Here is a 21,816-nt window from a genome sequence, read left to right as displayed (position 1 = left end):
TGGTCAATTCATGTTGCCTCTGAACAAACGGAACAAATTCTTCCGTCACTCTTGCAGACTTGCCAACTTTTAAAATTCTCAAATAGTACAATAAGCAAAAATGTTTAAAAAGTGCGTAAAATGCTCGCGGGAGTTTTGGAACAAGTATCTGTAAAAACTGATGTCCTTATAGAGATGTTATCAAACCTTTTATGGCATCATGACCTGTTGAGCATCGTCTTAATGGCATACAAAATATGTGCATTCAAATAAATAAATATTCTGGAAGAAAAAAAAGAGGAACTGTGACAAGTTAAAACTTAAACATACTAAGATATACAACTCAAGTCACACTTACCTTAATTTCCCAGAAGTGTTAAAACTTATAATGGTGTTTGGTTGAATATTAAGTGGATTCTTAGTTAAAGTCAAACAATTTTAAACACATATTTAGAGTTTTAAATTTCCTAACAGTCCATAAAAGTAGCACACACTCACAATACCACTTTAAAAAACTGGATAAAATCACTGCTTCTTCAGAGAAGCTGCAGTAGCTTTCTTCGCTTTCTGTAAAAAGTCATCAGAAAATTTCTGTTCATAACAAACACCTGATTTGTTGCATTTCATAACCAGCAAACTTTCTAGAGATTTGTCTGAAAGCTGAGGTGTGAACTTAGTTCTGTTCTTGGTCACGAGACTGAATACCCGCTCACACTCAGCATTGCTGCGAGGAACACTCAACACTGAGAGCATTACTTTTGCTAATCTGTCATATTTTGGCAGTCCATCAGCACCCACAACAGAACTTAATTTAACCCACTTTGCATCAATTCTGTCTTCCTTGTTTATGATGGAAGATACATCTTCTAGCTGAAGTGAAATAAATTGTTTTTGTAGCTCGTCAATTGCACAGTCATTACTCTCATTTTCTTTTACAGGCAATATAAAGGAAAATTTTTCCAGGAAAAATTTTATGTCAGAAAATGAAGCCCTTTCAATCCTGTCAACATCTACAACTTCTGCTTTTTGCAACACTTCTTTGTTTAGAGGAAACTTATGTAACATATAGTCACAGGCAATTATCAAATACTTTTTAACTGAAGTGAAAAAAACAATTTTGTCAGCTTCACTCAACATGTCAACAACCCTTGAAGTTTGACAACCAACTACTATTTCTGAATTTTCTAGCTGGTTTCCAGGCAAGTGATACTTCACTTCATGAAATTGTTTGTTCTTGATTGCTACTGGTTTGACAAATTTGGATAAGAGTTCCTGAAGAAGTCCACAAAGTAATTTCCTGACAACATGTATTTGAGGAGTCGCTGACTGCAAAATGACATTTACTTTATCAAAAGAAGGTGTCACATGAAGCAAAAAATAACATATGGCTTTGTTCAATGGTGAGGATAAAAACATAAATATTTTTTCTTCCCTTGTGATATTTGAATTTATGTTTTTTAAGCTCTGCTTAGCATTACCTGGTGAAGAATGAGTCAAACTTTCCTTGTCTGAATCCAACTTTCTTTTCTTTCCAAATGAAGTCGAAATGTCTTGTGTTTCACGTTTTTTTGCACACAGGCCAGATTTTGATCTTGAAGCTTCAGTTGATTTGGACTTAATTTCCTTCTCATTATCAGGCTACCTTACATCAGAACTGCATAGACCTACTGTTTTACTGGAAGTGGCAACTAGAAATGGCGAAACTTGTGTTGAAGACGTGGGGATTTTGGGTGCAGCACTAGTACTTTGTTTAGGAATTTTATATGTTTGAAGAGATGAATCACTCTTCTGAACAGTAACCTCATCTTTAAAAACACTTAATAAAGGATCCCACTGATCCACAAAACGAAGAAGACCTTTTCCAAGAGACAACCACCTAGTGCACACGTGTTTAAGAATCTTTCGTGCTTCTTTGTTATGCAACATCTGAAATTTCTGCAGTTTTTCTTTTCTTTTTGAACTTTTTTCAAGATAGTAGTAGACATCTATCAAAATGTCATGGACATTACAAGGGAGACCAGCAGCTGCCTTCTCCGCTGCCAAATTAATCAGATGACAGGGACACCCAACTACAATAAGCGCTTCTTGTTTTTCCCTTAACACAGAAGCTGCACCATTTTTGCTTCCCAGCATAACTGGAGCATTATCTGCAGAAAATGCAAGTAAGTGTGTTAAAGGGACATTCAAATGTTCCAATTCTGAAATTACTAGGTTGCCAATATTTCGGCCAGTGGCATCCCCCTTTAAAACTGGCAACGAAAGCAATTTGGACACTACAGACTTCAAATGTTCATCGTAAAATGTAATTACCAAAGGATATAATTTAGAATTTGAATCATTACTGCCGTCTGTTGCTATCGAAAATGGTACAGACTGCAACAAAGAAATAATATCCTCGGTGGCAGATGCAGCCATTTCTTGCATAATAGCTGTCGACTTAGTTCTACCACAACCGTATCTCTTGGCGGTCTCAGTATTTGGGAACATTTTCCTAAAGAGTGGGCCGGCATGGTCAGAAACACTTAACGGAATGTTATGTTCCACAAGAAAACTTGTGAAAAGACATTCAGCATTTATCACAGCACTGTCAGATTTTTCATTCCTAGCAAAGTAGTCAAGAAATTTTGAACTCGTCTCCTTACTCATAATATTCGAAACATGTTTTGCACATTTTAAGTGAGCATTTATATCACTTCTGCCACCATGTCCGATATTTATGTCACACCTACAAATCGAACAAAACGCGAAGTTTATTCCTTTTCCAGATTTAATCATACACGGAAAATCTTTCGCGTAAACGTCAAGGAAAACTTGCATATACTGTTTTTTCAACTTTGGAGGCATTTCCCACCTGAAGCGTCGTCAACTATCAACAATATTATTACATGAAGGAAATTAAATCTTCGCGGGCGGAGAGCGAAAGTGTGAGCACAAAAATGTAAACCAGATTTAGATCCACTGCACAAAAGAACTTTCTACATGAGTTGGCAAAGAATATATGCATATCGTCGGTCTAATTAGCAAACCTCGTAACTCCACTTTTTGTCAAAAATTGGTTTTTGGTACTACTATATACTCAGTTATGTGTTCTAATACCATTCCAAATATCATAACAATAAACAATCCCTATGGGCTACATAACTCCATTTTGTTAGTAAAAAAACACAGTGTTATTGTTGCACTGTCTATTAATTGTTTTTAAAATATTATTTTAGTTGTTTCGATATTGTTTGTACATATGGAGCAGGTACATTTTATTATTATCTCACACTTTAACTATTGTCCATCGGTTATTTATGCATACAAAACACTTATTACAATAAATTATACTATTCAAACTTTTGTAATACAGGCCATAATATAAAATGTTTTTGGAGGTAATGTCTAAACTATTTTATACGATTTAGCTATCCATTCTTCATTTCAGAATGTCAAGAGCCAAGAATGATTTCGGCATGGATCTCATGAGTACCTACCCCTTGTAGAACATCATACATTCTTTACGATATTGGCACTTCCATTGTTTTCTTTTACTGTTTTCAATTTGAAAGCCAAAGATGGCTTCTGTTATCTGTGGAACGAGACTGAGAGGGGCCTTGGTTCAAATGAGTTTGCTACAATAATTTGCAACTTCATCTTGTCGCAACTACATTTGAGGAACGATGCCGACAAATTGATACTGTATAGTGATGGTTGCTGCTATCAGAACAGAAATATGACTCTCGCCAATGCACTCTTACAGATATCGGTGACAAAGTGTGTAACGATAGGGCAAAAGTTTCTGGAGGTCGGACACAAACAAATGGAGGCAGACTCCATGCACTCGAAGATAGAAAATAAGCTGAAAAACAAGACGATTAATGTTCCAGCTGACTACATCGCAACTTGCAGGGAAGCATACAGAAATCCAAGTCCATATGAAGTTCATTATTTGACTCACAGTTTTTTTTTATTAAGATTTGATCATGCTCAAGTGTATAGCTCTATCAGACCAAGCAGAATAGCTGGGGATCCATGTGTTACCGACATCAGAGCCTTGAAGTACACTCCAGATGGGGTTATTTCCTACAATTTGGGTTTCACAGAAGAGTGGAAGAACTTGCCTATTCGCAAAAAAACATTACTGGGTAAATCTGTATTGTACGGATTAGCGCCAAAAAAATCGTACAAATATGAAATAACTTTCATTATATGCTCTTTTACGTCCTATTTTCAAAACTGCCTGCGGAGATTAAAAATTCCAATTACTTTTGGAGATATCGCCGTTCTTATTTTGCAATACAAGCCCTATGTAATCATTCAACAGACGCCATTTTATATTTTGCCGTGTGTGCGTGAATGCCTAAATAACAGAAATTTTCCATTAGGTAAGGTTAGTTACATGATAAATACTTCAAAATAAACGGAAATTAATAATAATATCAATTAATTTTACTTGTATAGTTTTAAGTATTTATAATGTAACTGACCTGACCTAACAAAACGGGACAAAGGTAGATTAGGTCAGGTCAGCTACAGTATAAATACTTTGAAACTGAACGGTCATTAAAAATAATAAAAATTAATTTTAATGGTTGTTTAGTTTTAAAGTATTTATAATGTAGCTGACCTGACCTAACAAACCGGGAAAAAGGATGAACAGTAGGAACTCACGTAATTTTCTTTTTACGTGATGTAGTCGTTCAACTACGTCGCGAAAAAAAAAAAAAAAAATCATTCTTGTAAACAAGCAACAATGGTGAAACGCGGGAAGCCTACGATTCACTCATCCTTCTGGACATACCCGAATACTCACGTTGGCAAGCCTTTCAACAGACGAGAGGCAAACGCCCGATCGTGCATCTTCGGTTTTTTTTTTTTTTTGTTTATTGTAAATAAATATGCAACTCATGAAAACTAATGGTCAATTAGGTTGTTAGCTACATTATAAATACTTCAAAACATTATGGATGGTTGATTTGGTTAGGATAGCTACATTAAAAATACTGTGAAATCATGTAAACGGTTTCCTAGTGCTGGATAGCTACATATTAAAATGTTATTTGCTAAGCAACCATAAAATGATTTTACAGTTTTTTTAATGTAGCTATACTTACCTAATATAACCAACCATATACAATGTTTTAAAGTATTTTTAATTACTTCTTGCTAATTTTAAGAAAAGAAGGCTTGCCAACGTGAGTATTCGGGTATGTCCAGAAAGATGTGTGAATCGTAGGCTTCCCGCTCAACGCCGCAGCAGTGCACAAAAGGAAATTAAAAAATTCAATATCTCCTAAAGTATTTGGAATTTCTGATCTCCGCCGGGTTTAATGAAAAGAGGAAGTTAAAGAGCACAGAATAAAGGTATTTTCGGATTTTTAAATTTTTTTTTAAAAAAAATCGCCAAAAAATGAATATTAAAAAATTCGATATCTCCAAAAGTAATTGGAATTTTTTATCTCCGCAGGCGGTTCTGAAAAGAGGACGTAAGATAGCATATAATGAAAGTTATTTCATATTTGTACGATTTTTTTTGGCGCTAATCCGTACAATACAGATTTACCCATTACTGCTAAGCCATTTGATAGTTTGCCAGCACTGTACACTAAGAGGCTGAAGATAAATAAATCTAAATACGACCATTTGCAGTCCCTGAAAACAACTATGGAATCAGACTATCGCTTATTTTATGATAGCCTTCCTTTTCAAAACTGAAGCAGTGATTTTCTGAGGGGTAATTTTTTTTTCTTTTCCCAATTTGTTGGAGCAATATTTATTGCCTCATTTATCAGTATTTAAAAGCTAGTTTTATCTTGATTTTCTTTCAAACGAATTCATAGTCAATGTTGATTTTATGTACTATACAATATTGCTGTTGTGTATTGTATACTGTCCTTACTGTTCAATATCGGAAATAACCCTTGTATTGTTAGCGATACTTTTTTATAAAACACGAATAAATTTGGTGCTATAATTATTCATCTCAAAATTGTTCTAATATCAATATTAAGTTAATGCCAATAAGAAGATTTATATCTTATCAAACCTCGTATCTCCATATTTAGTTTGAATTTATGATTGTAAAACCTCGTAACTCCATTAAAAAAAGGTTTAGTAATTAAAAACTGACACAGAGTTTATTGACAAACGTCAGGGGGTGTTTTAACTATTATGTGATGAATTAAACACATATTTAGTACAAACAAAAAAGTTATTCAGTTTTTTGCTTCTCTTGTAAAATTTGTCTTCAGGGAGTTACGAGGTTTGCTAATTAGACCGACGATATAAAACCTTAACGATCAACAAAGGCACGCGCTGCGAGACGCCATGTTGTTTACACTGACCTGTGCGCACGCAACTGTCGCTGCATACAGCTATCTAAACAAAAGACGGCCGGCCACACAAACGTATTCGTTAGGGATGCAACATCGCTCTTAAAAACATCGATATCACGAACATCGATGTTCAAACGAAAAAGCATCGATGTCAAAAAACATTGTTCTGACCAGCCGATACAACAATGTTTTAACCGATGTTTTAACCGATGTTTTTAAATATCGGGAAAAACATGCCAAAATGATTTAAATTATAGTTCCTGACCACAATATCCACAGCCCATTTATAGTCGTGTCTCATGCAGAACGAAAACATGTATTAAAAGCAAAGTCTGCTACCAAAAACTTAAAAATCCGCATGAACTACTGGACCAGCTCTCAGTAAACTTCAAAGAGTTGTGGACAAATTTAAATGACTACAACTTCGCAACATTAGTAGAAATAAAGGTAAACATTAAGGAAGGAGGCAATACGCATAACATGGCATAATTTAAATACTTAAGTATTTTCACTTCATTTTTAATCCCTAATGAAAAAAACAACACGGTAAAAATGACAAAAAAAATCATACAAAGAAATATAATATTTACATTTACTAAAATAATGGAAGTGACAATTCTCTGATAAAAATTATACAGAAGCATCACAAAAATATATAAGGGTTACAGTCAAGGTCAGGGTTAAGTTATGTAAAAATAGCTGTGAAAATTATCTAGCAAAATTAATATAAAATATAAATGTGCCCATCTTTCTTTAAAAAAAAGCAAAAAAAAAGCATTTATATCATAAAATGAATTTTCAGAAAATAGTTTCAATAAAAACCTTTTTATATTAAAACAAATACCAATCTAAAACAAAATGTACCTCAACAACCATGGCCGTTAGGTAATTAAATTTTAAAGTCTTTAAAAAATATGCACTTCCCGTGTACACACAAAAAAAAAATAGTTCAGGAGTTCCTTGCGCATTACGCATAAATATTTAAATTTTACAATTCTCACACATATTATATTAAATAAAATATTATAAGAATAAATATACAATAATAATTGGTAAAACTTAAACTAAAATATAACATAGAAAATACATGAAACTTCTGTAAACATCTAGATATAAGGCTACTTACTAACCTAAACAAAAACTTCCTACACATACCAATGTCTGATACGAAACTCATTAAAAAATATGTAAATTATTACAACTCATTAAATAAAGATAGCCATTTAACTATAAAAATATATATATTCATTTTAAGTCCAGAGTCTATGGCACCACAGGATTACAATAAGTAGGTAGTACATACCTATAACTTTATGATAGCTAATGCAGTAATGTAAGTAGTGTGATCAGAGATATTTTTAAACACAATGTATCTAGCTATCTTACATCATCAGATTAAGAAACTAAATACAACAAATCTTTAAATGAAAATTATTTTTATAACCGAACTATTTATTTCTTAAAATCAAAAATTTTGAAATAGAATTTAGGAACAGTAGTTTAGATAAATTAGGCCCTAGAAGTCTATTTCTTTCCTGGGTGATGGTTGCACCAGCCTCCGAGAACAAGCGCTCGCTTGGCACAGATGTGGCGACGATGGGGAGGTATAACATTGCAATATTTGAAAGTTTTGGGAAAATAGACTTAATGTCCTGCCAGATTTCAATAGCGTCTCTTTTCATATGTGTAACAGGAGACGACAGGTACGTCTGAACCTCTGTTTCGTTGATAGTTCCAGCAGATGTTGATGCCTTATTTTTCATGTTTTTATGTGTCAACTGCTTATGGTATTTCCAGATGTCAAATTCTTCCGAATCATCTTATTCCGACTCATCAGATGTGTCTTTCTGGGTGGTAGGTACGTTCGATTCCCTTACATATTTATTTAAGTAACTAATTACTTTTGATTTAGCGACGGGATCTTTGAAGTGCATGAACTTAAATCTTGGGTCAAGAGTTGTTGAAATTGCCAGAATGGCGGAATGTTCTATGTTATCAAACCTTCTAGCCAGCTGTTTTTTTATTTCGTTTTTAAATTGTACAATGATTTCATTCCTAGGTTTCATATTTTCGACTGCATCCCGGACACAGCTGATTAACGGGATTACTTTGCTTACAGTAACGTAACTGTCTCCTGAAATTTCTTTTGTTACTTTTTCAAATGGTCGTAGCAATCCGACCATTTCTTTGACACACTCTAACTCGCTGCTAGAAACCATTGGGGGAGCCTCGGGTCTAGTTAAAAGTATCGCTCCTACAATTGACACTAACTCCAAGAATCTTTCTAGCATATACAAACATGAATTCCATCTAGTGCGAACATCAAGTATCATTTTTTTAACTTGACCTTTTGATCCCGTTTCCATCTGTCTTTTCCGTAATTCGTCACTTGCATTGACACTCTTTTTAATGTATTTAACTATATCTCGAACCTTACTTATCAATTCAGTACAGTTATTAGCATCATCAATGGATTTAGTTACGACCAAGTTAATTGTATGGGCAAAGCAAGGAATAATTTTTTTTTCACCAAACATGTCACGATTGACCTTCATAACAGTGCTGTCATTATCTGTAATGACAGCTGAAACTTTTTCAATTGAAATATTCCACTCAGAAAAAATATCTGTCAGTTTTTCAGTGATGTACAGCGATGTATGGTGTTCTGTCAACTCAAAAACACCTAATGTCCCACTGAGTAGTTGAGACTTGTCCAGAAAGTGAATAGTGATACCCACAAATGATTTAGTTTGCATTGTTTCAGTCCAAATGTCATAAGTAATGCAATAGTTATCAGCATTCTTTATGTATGTTTTAAAAAGATCACTCATCGCTTCATACTTTTCGTCAATCCGGTTTTTTATTGTTTCTCGACATGGTACCTTGTACAATGGACACACCTCTTTCATTAATTGTAAAAAACCTTTACCTTCTACAGTAGAAAATGGTTTGTTATCCATGATTACAAAATTCACGATGGCTTCAGTGATTTTCTTTGATTTTTCCCCATCCTGTGCTGTTATGCTTTTTATGTTGTTTATGAAATCATCAACAGTTGGCTGCGTAGTTTTATTAGAACCACGAACCAGAATGCTTGACGATGTACTGGCAACTGTTTTTTCTTGTGAAAGTGACACTGGTACTGGAATATCATCATCTGTGCTGCACGATTTTGTCAAAGAGCAGACATTTACATCGTTGTTTGATGTTGCTGTAGGATTATCATTCCGTAAGTCACTGGTACCAGATGTTGAGGCAGCTACTTCTAAATAACCAGTAATGGTATTACCTCTTGACTTCTTGTTAGGTGGTTCTGTATCTTGCAATTGCAGTTCCGAATGTACTTTTTCTAAATGACCACGAAGATTCGTCGTATTGCCTGAAGTTTTTAGTTTCTTATTACATATTTTGCACACAGCTTCTTTGTCACCAGTTTTGGTAAAATAGAGCCAAATCTTACTTTTTAATTTGTTTGGAGGCATTGTAATCTGTAATGAAACAAACAAGCAATTGTAAAATTTTGGTTATATAATATACGTAGGGACACTTGTATTTCGCGAATACATTTCGCGTCAAGGTATTTCACAACATACTGTAGCTTTTTAGTATAGTTATTGGCTGTGGTCGGTGAGGGATGTTCTCCTCCACTTGACGGGGTCACTGAGAATGTGGGTACCGTTCTGCTGCGCGCCCACAATTTGTCACAACTCTGAGAAAGAGATACAGTGTTTTGTGAAATATGTTGACAGGAAATGTATTCGCGAAATACAGATGTCTCTAAATATAAGTAATGTACATAATGGTAATAAGTTGTAAAAAAACGAGATAATACTTTTTTTGTATTTCTTAAAGTGTAAACAGTGTTGGCACATATTTTACACGGAAAAAGCATTAAAAATACTAAGTTATTTAAAAAGCATTTTTTAACAAGTAGTGACTAAAATTTTATATAATATTGGTTTTTGTTTTCAATTCAAGTAGGTAAGATAAATCGGGGCATACATATATGTACTTAATAAATGAATATTTTTATAAAATTTAATATTTAAAAATTAAAAAATCATGTTTTAAGATGATTTAAAGACAACAATATAATAAATAAATAAAAATAAAGATTACATTCCCTCCAACATTAACCTGTAACCTATAAATACAATATATTCATATTAAATTTAATAAAGCTAAACTTTTTATTAGTGAAATTCAAAACATTAAAACTTTTTTCCCTTAATTATACTAGTATGCACAAGTTTCCACGTATTGCGTTCGTAAAATCGCTACTTTCGAAAACTCGGAGGTGGCATTTATAACCCCCCCCCCCCCCTTTTTTTTTCTTCCAGGCGAAGAAAACTATTATTTTACTTTTTGAACCCTATATATCTATCTGGTATGATTTTTGTATATTTGAACTTAATAAATTAAGTGCCATTAAATAATAAATATTTTTAATGCAACGACCAAAATAACCTCCGGCCGCAGCTTGTCAACATGGAATGTTTGCTGGCCCTCCTCTCCTCGCCAATCCCTGCCTGCCCTCTGCGCTGTGGCCTATCGTGGATGTTTGGACTTGTTAACAACCACATTAATACCGGCTTACTTAATTTTACCGAGAAGAGAGTAAAAACATTTTACAACTGTCAGCAAACTGATAAAAGCTGTATACTAAATCCACAAAACAGGGCAAAAAACTGGCCCGCTCGGCCAGTGTTTTATTTCCTTCAAAAGTGACTAAAAAAATTGTATGTATCAGGTAGAAAACACATGGCTGTAAACGTAAGACATTAGGACTCTAGTTATCCTGAAATGCTATGACATGTTTTTTCGAGTAGATATACACAGCGATCGACCAGATGTACACCACTTTTTGTTTTTACTGCCGCCGGCGATGTTTATTTTGACAGCTCAAGCAATTATCTTTTCCCATGAGATGACAAACAAAGTCACTTCACAGAGTAAAAAAATAATTACGCCACTTTTTCCCCAAACATGATGCCTTCTGTCCACCCCTGTATTCCCATCCCATACTTTTTAACATTCCAAGTCTCACTTGCGCCAGTATCTAATTTTTATGGGAGAGATAAAGGCAGAATGAAAAAAGCAACCGAAGTATTACTGGTGTCGACAAGTAATACTGGTGGATAAGCTATAAGAATTTCCTACCTTGCATTTCTACACCCTTCCTCTTATCAGCTGTATAAGTTAATCTTTAACAGCTAACGCGTTAAAAATGTTAATGAACGCACATTGATTACCAGAATAAAGGGTAACAAGCTCTTGTTTAGTTGAAAAAACTGCTCAAGTCGTCATGCCTATTAACTGCGTTACTTATAACATTTTTGAACTGTGTTTACAGGCGAACATCCGCCAAGGATGTGAGGAATATGTCAACACAACGACGACAGAATCGACGAACACATTCAAAATTAAAATATCAGACAACACAAGAATTCCATGGAAGAAATTTAGTCACAAAAAAAACACAGACGAACAGTGGCCTAATAATGATGGGACAGTTTCAACAATATCAGGAAAAGCAGACAGTCAACAGCATTGGCAACGCAGCAAACATACTAACACAACAATGAAAATAAACAGGTATTATGTTCAAAATACCTATTAAGGTTCATTGTTAGGTCAAATTGTTCGACATCGGCTGATCTAGGCTTGTTATCTGTGCAATTGTGTGTTTTTAAAGTTTTTTTTTCTTATTTTGCAATCTTCAGTTTTTTCCATAACAAACAGCGCTAAACTGAAATGACATAGTCTAAATAATTGTATTATATTAAATTTCCTGGTTTTGCATGAATCATTTAAATAACACACACATGGATGTATAATAAACTATAGTATGCATATCATCAAAATACTCGATGACTGTGTGCGTTTCAAATAAATTTAATTAAGACTAATGATTGTATTATAATTTATAAACATAATACTTTACTTACCTACTTATCCAAAAGTACACAAATCATGAAGAGAGCAATATCCAGTAGCACTGCACAACCCGAAATACGCGCGAACGCGACTCCACGTATCGTCGGCCGAGTATCCACGAACGAAATGAAATGAATGAAAGGGGCGCACCGGTTGCTCGCGCGCCATTGGTTGGTAGTGTGTGACGTCACCGGGGGGACAGCTGGTTATGTGGAAGTAATGCCACAAGCGATGTATGCATTGGTCCAAACTATACAAGAATTTTACTTTCAAAAGCAGAAACAATAGCAAACACAATGATTCACAACACACATTTTTAACATTTCGTATGTAGATATTTATCTAGAAAATTACTTCAGTGTTGATTAAAATTTTAATCAAAATTTTAAATGTAAATGTATAGTTTTTTTTTTTCGTGGAAAAGGGCATGTCCGTAATTTAAATGTATGTAAAGCTGGCCGTATGTTCGGGGTTTATGTGTGTTAGTGAGGCGGGATGATAAGCGCGACGCTCGCTGGTGCTTCTAGCGCGGTGTCTCCTCTGGACTGGCGCGCAGTCTTCTCCCAGTGCATATGAGCGGTGACCGTGACATTATATGGCCGAGAAATGAAGATAAAGGTGTACTGCACTGCCCTTAAGTGGTTTCAAGATTCTGTATCGGTTGTTTTATGCCTAAAAATTACTCCGAAAACAAGCCATTTTCACTCTACTAAAAACACAGTTTAAAAACTTAATCCGAATTCAAAAGTACATTTCGGCATTCAGCGAACACTTAAATGCTTTTCGTAAACAGACCCCACTCGGATATCTTGAGTAGTTTTCAAATCACGTTGTTTTTCCTGAAGCTCTGCGCACCGTGTGTGTGCCCGGGCAGACTGCAGCCTTAAGACACAGGCTTACTTAAAATAAAATTACCCTTGTTTTTTTGTTTTTATTTATCATTTCATGAATATATTGTAAATAGTACAGATCATGAGAGATCTATCTATCCAAAAACCATTGCGATACATTTAGTTTTCAAGAAACTTTTTTTTTAATCTTCGATACTTATAAAACTTATATTTTTAAGTATAAATAAATGTTGCATATGCTAAACCATTTTGGTTGGTATCCTTATCATTTTTTTCCAGTATTTTAAGAAGTCTAAAATCATTTTAAAAATAACTATTTTTTGACGTGACGTCTAATAAATCGATGAACGCCGGCTGCACGCACGAAAAAGTCTTCCGTTACGCACATTGTCCTGTTACGCTGTGTCCCGTTACGCTGTGTCCCGTTACGCTAATTGTACGCTTGCGCCGCATCTATCTCTCTTCCACTCGATTGGAAAAACCATCGATTTGACTTTTTCGAGGCACATTAAACTTGAAACACTCCCATTCGTTTCCTACTTTTCCTATCATCTTCCTATCCTTAACAGAATAACACAGATTGGAAGAAGTTAAATAGCAAACTTGTATAAAAGTTATAGTTAAAATAATCTCTTCGTTAAAGTAATAAACATATTTGAATTAATGAGTGCAAATAAAAGCAAATTCATCAATTAAATTGTACATTTCATTTCACTCCTTCTTTAGTGATAATACAATAAAAATTATTCAATTTTATTCATAAAAGTATGCAATAATTTCATCAATGTTTTTTGTTATGACTTCACGTTAAACTATCGTTCGTAAACCGACTTTACAGACAACCAATTTTTTTATGAAATGTTATAAATTTTAGTATACATTGGAAGCGAATTTCCTAATTGTAGCTATTGTAATTTACTGACCAGACTCAAAAAAAGAAAGGTCAAAAGTTGCCAATGTTTAGTTATTATAACTGTAGTAAAAAAAATACTTCTTTAAAATCATATTTATTTTTAATTAAAAAAAAATAGGGAATAGCATGAAGAGTATGTGCAGGTTTAAAATGTAACATTAATTTTCTCGATAGAGCTAGCGAGATCGTATCGGTATCAATCAATAGCTTGTATGTACAACAAGCTATGAAATTGTCCAGTCTCGCTGCTTTTCCCCTATATTTTTCAAAATTTAAAAGAAAATTCTTAAGTAAACAAATTTTTTTAACGGTATTTATTTTTTTCCAAATGATTTTACACATCTTAAAATACTGGGAAAAAATTGATACTGAAATCAACCAAATAGTTCAGTATTTACAACATTTTTGATACCTACTTAAAATGTGGGTTTTTATAGTAAGTATAGACAGTTAAAAAAATTGTATCTTAAAAACTAAATGTCGTATCATAATTTTTTTTTATATATTCAATAAATATTCATGAAATGATAGCCAAAATATTATAAAATAACTAGGGTAATTTTAATGATGAACGATGTCAATGTTTTTGGACTTTTTCGTCGATGCATCGGCGATATATCGCTCTTCAAAACATCGATGCTAACATCGATGTTTCATGAACGATACATCGATGTTTTGAAAACATCGATGTATCGTTTGCATCCCTAGTATTCGTAGTATGTTAATTATCCAAAACTTACCAGTATATTTTCTATTTGTGAAAATATTTGTATTGGTTGGCGGCGAAAAGGGTATGGCGTGACTAACAGTAAATCACAAAAAAAAAATTGCCAGTAAGCCTAAACATGACATGAGCGCGAGCAACTAACGTTTCACTTTTCACCAACATACACTACAAAATGCAAAAAATCCGGAAGATTTCCATACGTCCCCGTAAACCGTACAAGTAAGTCGTTTTCCGTACATTGTACGGGAAAATCGTACAAGTTGGCAAGTCTGCTCTTGCAGTAGGCCATCCTTTCATGGCCCAATTGTAGACTCTTGACAAGGTGGGATCCTTCCTGGTCAGCTCGGCGATCTCTTGTGCCGTTAAGGGAGGAGTGTCAAGCGCTTCTAGGAGAAGTACTTCCATTGGTGCTGGCACAGGGTTTTCATGGGTTACGCGGGGAAGGCGACTAAGACCATCAGCATTGGATATGCTTGCTCCAGGTTGGTATCTCAACACAAAATCATATCCACTTAGCAGTACACTCCAACGAAGCATTCTTGGCGAAATGATGTTTGGCGTAATCTTGTCTACCGTGAATAGCCCAAGCAGGGGTTTATGGTCTGTGCGGATCTCGAAATTTCTTCCATATACGTAGTTGTGGAACTTTTTCACACCTGCAATTATGCTAAGGGCTTCGCGATCAATTTGCGCATAATTACGTTCGGTGACCGTCATTGTGCGAGAGTAGAAACATACGGGTACTTCATCACCGTTGTCATTTGGCTGACTGAGAACAGCCCCAACCCCATACTGTGAAGCATCACATGTCAATATAAGGTGTCGATTTGGATCATAATGTGCCAGCAAGGACTCTGATGTCAGAAGGGCCTTGGTACCTGCGAAAGCCTTGTCATGGACCTGTGTCCATTCCCACGGTGACTCCTTCCGAAGCAGCTGGTGCAGGGGCTCCGCCACCTCAGCCTTATGCTTAAGGAACGAATGGTAGAAATTCAGCAGGCCCAAGTAGGCCTGGAGCTCTCCCTTGTTGGTGGGGACCGGAGCTTCATGAATAGCAGCCACTTTATCAGGGGTTGGACGAATTCCTTTCTGATCCACTATATATCCAAGAAAAGTCACCGCAGATGCTCCCAATACACACTTTTGTGCCTTCACATGGATTCCCGCTGCTCGAAAACGCTCTAGGATCTGCCTTACCCTGCTATATAAATCCTCCATGGATGTCCCCTTCACCAACACATCATCAAAATAGGGCAAAACACCATCCATGCCCGCCAACAAGTCCTCCATGAACCGCTGAAACTTACCAGGGGCTACACTAACGCCGAACTGTAGGCGGTTCACCTTAAATGCCCCCTTATGCGTAACCAGCGTTTGGGCCATGGCCGCACTTTCATCCACTCGCAGCTGTTGAAATGCCTGAGCCAAGTCGATCTTAGCAAATACTGTGCCCCCATAAAGCTTGGTTAGCAGTTGGTTAATGGGAGGGATTGGGTACAGGTCTTTCTTCAAAGCCTTATTGATGGTGCTTTTATAGTCCCCGCAAATTCTCACTTCCCCATTTTGTTTTAATACTGGAACAATAGGGGTACCCCATTCAGAATGCATGACAGGTGTATAGACCCCTTGCTCTACTAACTTGTCAATCTCACGTTCAATCTTTGGCAGGAGTGCGAAAGGAACAGCCCGTGGTTTCAGTCGCTGAGGTCTGACTTCCTCGTCTAACTGAAACCCAATGGGAGGGCCTTTGTACTCTCCCAACTCTGCACTGAACACATCAGGAAAATCATTGACCAAGTCGGAGACCGAATAACTTACTGCGAGAACACCTCTAACTTCTATTCCTAGTGCCTTCATCCAGTTCCTACCCAGGAGCGATCGGTGGTGCCCCCTAGACACAATTAATGGCAGTTTACTCTTCCGCAATCCATACGTCACGTCAACTTCACAAGTACCCAGCGTCTCTATAGCATTCCTACTGTAATCCTGTAAGATCACTGTGCTCTTCTTTAGTGCCGGTGACCCCTGGGGGTAGATGTTTGAGAAGGTGGATTCATCAACAATTGACACTCGCGCTCCTGTATCTAGCTCCATTTCCACTGGATAACCTCCAATAAACACTGTTGTACCAAACTCAGCAGCCCCTTGCACATTGACGTTCTATGTCGACCGAAGGAAAGAAGGAAGCATCATCGTGTGACCATCCCGAAAGCCATCTACAGCTGAATCCAACCTCTGATACCGTTCGTCGAGTCACCAGTCAAAAACCCAGGAACCGGAATAGAAACATGACGACTACTAACTTCCACTCGAAGCTGATGATACATTGATTATTCATCAGGAGAATCGAATAGTTCTGTTCGATATCACAATGCTAAAGATACTGTCAGTTTCTTTAAGGTAATATTGTACCACTGTCCTGATGTCCAAGCCAAATTAAATTCATTCTTTTAATTTTAATGAATTTGTAATTTGTTAATTTCTTGGTTGAATCAAATCATTTTGATATCAAATAGTTCTCAACAAGTTTCAAATAAGTTATGACCCATCTGACATCACATGTCCCCTATGATAAAAAAAGGGGATTTGTCTGTAAAGTCGGTTTACGGATGATAATTTTACGTGATAATGTCATAAGAAAACATTGATGAAAAATTACATACTTTTTAATTTTCAAATATTATTTACAGTTTTTGCAAATTTAATTTAAATAATTTGTTTAAATATAATCACAAACAATTAGTTAAAAAGCCCACCTTAACCTGTTTAATATTATAGAAGATTTTCTCGCACGGTGGTTGGCAGGTTCTTGCATGCTCGGCTCGGGCGGAACGTGACAATGAGTCATGCTTTTTCGTGCGTGCAGCCAGCGTTCATCGATTTATAAGACGTTATCACGTCAAAAAAATTGAAAGACTTTCTTTGGGATTTATTAGTTTTTTTTGCAAAGCTATGAAAAGGAAAATATTTGATTTAATTTAATTTGCAAATTTTGTTTCTAATTTTTTAAAACATGAATTTATTCAATGAAATCCTTGTTGACAGTGTGGCCTTTTATGCAAAGCCTTAAAATGTTCAGAAAATTTGGAATTTTCTCGCACATGGCTTTAAGGTATCAACAATAATAATTATAATTTATATACTCTGCTAGCAAGTAAGTTATGTTGCTGTCGCAAAGGGGGTTCAGATTTTTGATTTTACATACTTGGCTTTATGCCTAGGGCGCCACCACGTGTGTTACAGGCATGCAGACCCGGCGACTCTATGCTCAGGGCCGTGACTTCGCCCGTGTGCAGCGAGGTCCGTTTCCCCCAGTTTCAATAAAAAAACACGTAATTACGTCCCCTCTCAGCGGGGGTCACGCTATTTATTCAACACACGATACGGTAGGCGCACAAAACACACTGACATATTAATTAAATAAAACGTAAATAAAACAATCTGCTGCTCGAGGTAAGTCCTGAAGTTAAAGAAAAATGATTTATACAAATGAAATCGCCAGATGGACGCGGATCGGTAACAGTCGAGAGTTGCAGACGACGGGCGCGTGAGACTCCTCCCTCAGGCAGCAACAGCTTTCGACCACCTTCCGGCGAGCCCTCGAGGCGGGTCCACCACTCACATCCGGCCAACGGCTGTTACCATGTGTTTAAATAAAGCGGGCCACCGGAAAAGAAATGAACGTATATAAACCATTAATTAAATTAGCTTACTGGCTGAAAACAATAAAATTACATAATTAATTTAATATTAGATAGTCTGCCTCGGGAATGTTCGTCCATCATTCGGGAGCGAAGCACTGACGTCGCACCGGTGGGCGCGGGCCGACACATGCACACACACACACACATACATACACTACGGCGGGTGGTTTGAAACACCCGGGTCATAGAGGGTGGTGGTGGGAGGAGGGGCCGGCAAGGGCGAGACGTGAGGCACATCGGGCTTAGGGAGGGCGTAGCCCCGGTCGACGTCAATGTTTATTTAATGTTAGAAGTATTGTAAGTATTTTTGCATGTAGTTCAAATACCCAGAGCTCGCTGAACTGGTAAAATAATGTAAAAGGTATTTTTTTTGTAATTTATGGCCAATATATGCAAATACACTTTTGAATATTATTTCCTCAAGCCTTATTTATGTCCTTCATATTCGTTTGAAGTTTATAACATACTCAAGTTTTCTTAACACCAGGACTTGAGGGGTTTTGCAGAGTACAAACTCCCAGCTGGGTGTTAAGGCTGTGGTTTCTCGCCTACGAGTCAGGGAGTCATCATGTGTGTTGTATTTCGGGGATTGGCTTGATCGAATATACAGCACTGTATCATAATGTTCCACTAGGTACAATGCCTAGATCTAAACAAAAACTTACCGAAAATATTTTCAGTAAATTAGATTCTTAATATTTATAAACTGTTATATTCATTCCTAATGATCTTAAACAGGGTGTAAAATGTACACATTACTTACATTAATTCTTTTTTCCAAACTAAATGTAAAGAATACACAGCACAATTGATAGTTTGTAACCAATTGTATAGGTTTGATTTTAGTACATATGTATTTTGATTCATAAAGGAGTACTGCATACTGGTCTCAGTAACTTTGGCAACATCTGCTGTCAGCAAAGTGTTACAAGCTTGAATAGAATGAAGTGGTAGTTCAAAGTTCAAATAAAATCAATAACTTATTGTAAAAGTTAAACATATAGATGGCAATCAATTAAGTACCTAATTATAGAAAACATAATATTGGTTGTATATTCTTACTGTATTGCCGATGTTTAATAATCCTTTCAACCCTTTTCCTGTTTGCTCTAGCATCGCTGGCGAATCATGTTTCTGACGCACACTGATCTGCAATGAAAATAAAACAAAAATTAGATTAAGACATATAAATTTTCAAAACAAGCATAGAAGAACTTCAATATTTTTGTTAGTTTTCATTAGGATCATTATTATGATGCACGATTGTTTGTTAACATGCTCTGCCAAATTAATGAGCTGGAATTATTTTTAAATTCACTGAATATCACTAGTCCAAAAACGTATATACCATTACGTTTGTGCAAATAATTAGCTATTCCATTTACATTGTGTTCATACAAAACTATTGCCACGACATGATGATAAACAGAAAATAATATACTACCCAAAAGGTAGTATCCAAGGTATTATCCAAGAAACGTAAATACTTGTGCAGCAAGCTTGAGCAGATTATACTAACACCTTATTTATATTAAGACATACATTACTTCTCTTTATAAAACACCTTATTACACTTGATAAAAAGGGCGATCTATATAAAATAAGCATGCTTCAACAATCTCAGATCCTTATTAGCCATATTGGCTACACACACTGCAAACCTGATACATCTACATACATGACATTTTACCTTTCCAACAAGATCCCTAGATTGTCTATGTTTGATAATCACTTAAGTATTTAGGTTGGTTACAAACTCTTCAGCTTCACTTGACAAGAGCAGTCTCATATGGGTTCACGCATGTCTCACATGGAGCTGCCTCGCCTCTGTTGTTTGTTTCTCTGCCTCATTCTCAGCATCGACAAACTCCTGGCTGCAATGATCCCATCCTCTAAATTCATCCCTGTCCGTCTTTGGCTCCTATTCTCAAGATGTCCACATTATGGAAAGTCAGGGAAGTGGGAATTGGTCAGAGACAGTGAGGGAACTTACTTTAAAACCTGGGAGAATCACAGAAATTTCTCATTGATTCAACACTTATGGTGTTTTAATGTATAGGAATACACTGTAAAATGACTTATGCAAGATTCTGTTTGAACCAGTACAAGTATATGGATGGTGGAAGTTAGATTTGTCTTTATTTCTCTGAGAAAATTTCAAAATATGTAAATGATTTTAAAAATTTCATCAGGGAAATATGTAATTTTGGTTTTGGAAAGTCATGGAAAAGTCAGCTACATTTTTCTGCAGATTTGTGTGGACATCCTGATTCTGTATTAACACAGTCTCTGTTTCTCATTAAATGTTATTTCAAAACATTTACAAAGATAGTATTTTACAACATATGCATGCCATCTCGGTCCATACTGACCTCCATTTTAACCAATGTTACACTTGTTCAATCAGAGACCAGGCAACTACAGTAAATAATACTACGCTCCTGTCCTTATACTGCTTTTATAGCGTTATAGAAAGGGGCATACATAGTGAGATGATGGCAGAAGGGGGGGGGGGGGTTTATACCCACCCCAAAATTTTTAAATAGGTATATATAAAATCTATCATTCCCACCAACATAAGGAAAGAATTTGAAAGCAAACAGCAGGCACAGTGGTTATATCCCTCACTCCCCCCCCCCCCCCCCCCCTTTCCCAAATGAAATTCTGTGTACGCTTCTGGTTATAGATTTAGTTTTAAAGGTGGTTCCTGTTTCTATGGGAACGCCATTGCAAGAGGTGTACACAAAAAGGAGACAGACTATGCTGCTGCTTATGCTGCTGCTAAAAAAAACTTCCTGTTCCTGTTGCTTTATAGCTAGAACTAGGCTCACCTCCAACTAACAAAGGAGACCTTGTCCTTGAATATGATTCACTTCCGATTTTTCATTGCAGCCATTCTCCTTCTCCACCAAATGTCTGGGATGCTGCTCTGTGTACCAGCCCGGAAGAGAGTGTGAGTGATTACTGCTAGAAGCAGTGCGATTTTCCCATGACTAATCAAAAAATAACATTGTAATTTGTTTTCTTTTATCCCCCAAAGGGTTTTGTTTCCTTTTAAACAACTATATTAATTCTTTTGTAATGTGAGCGACACGGATCTTGTAACTAACAATAATAAACAACGAGGCAGGAAGAGATCTGGTCAGTGGCCATTTTCTAATATCCGGCCGAGGCTTCAACAATCACCGCCCCAAGTAGGAAGCATCTGCACCCCAGAGGATCCATATCTTACCATCACTGGTCATTTATTTCTGCTTATTTTATGTTCTAAATCATTTTATTATTTATCCTCGGGGCCTGCCTCAGGAGGCAGTTTGAATAATAATTTTTAAACCTCTTCTGAGACTTTGAAACCAATGCATGTGTAACATTTGGCTTATAAATCATG

At 36.1% G+C, this 21,816-nt stretch overlaps 1 protein-coding gene and 1 long non-coding RNA gene across 5 annotated transcripts in view; one reads left to right on the top strand and one right to left on the bottom strand.

Annotated features, from left to right (window-relative positions):
- The window catches only part of LOC134529616 (ubiquitin carboxyl-terminal hydrolase 2-like), a 161,773-nt gene that overhangs the window by 52,954 nt on the left and 87,003 nt on the right, over positions 1 to 21,816 (bottom strand). For 3 of the 4 annotated variants that reach the window (XM_063363904.1, XM_063363905.1, XM_063363903.1), the window contains one exon: positions 19,491 to 19,577. In XM_063363904.1, coding sequence (XP_063219974.1) covers positions 19,491 to 19,577 — 87 coding nt within the window. Of the gene's footprint in view, positions 1 to 4,632; positions 4,906 to 19,490; positions 19,578 to 21,816 lie in introns of those variants that run through there. The other variant, XM_063363906.1, reaches the window with a different exon arrangement.
- On the top strand, positions 5,250 to 21,335 carry LOC134529618 (uncharacterized). Its single transcript, XR_010074636.1, has 3 exons — positions 5,250 to 5,325; positions 11,650 to 11,891; positions 21,321 to 21,335. It is a non-coding gene; the product is annotated as an uncharacterized LOC134529618 (long non-coding RNA).

This window comes from Bacillus rossius, chromosome 2 (assembly GCF_032445375.1).
Source record: "Bacillus rossius redtenbacheri isolate Brsri chromosome 2, Brsri_v3, whole genome shotgun sequence".
NCBI classification, from domain to species: Eukaryota; Metazoa; Arthropoda; class Insecta; order Phasmatodea; family Bacillidae; genus Bacillus; species Bacillus rossius.
The sequence above is the reverse complement of the archived record's forward strand: the minus strand, read 5'-3'. Positions and strand labels throughout refer to the sequence as shown.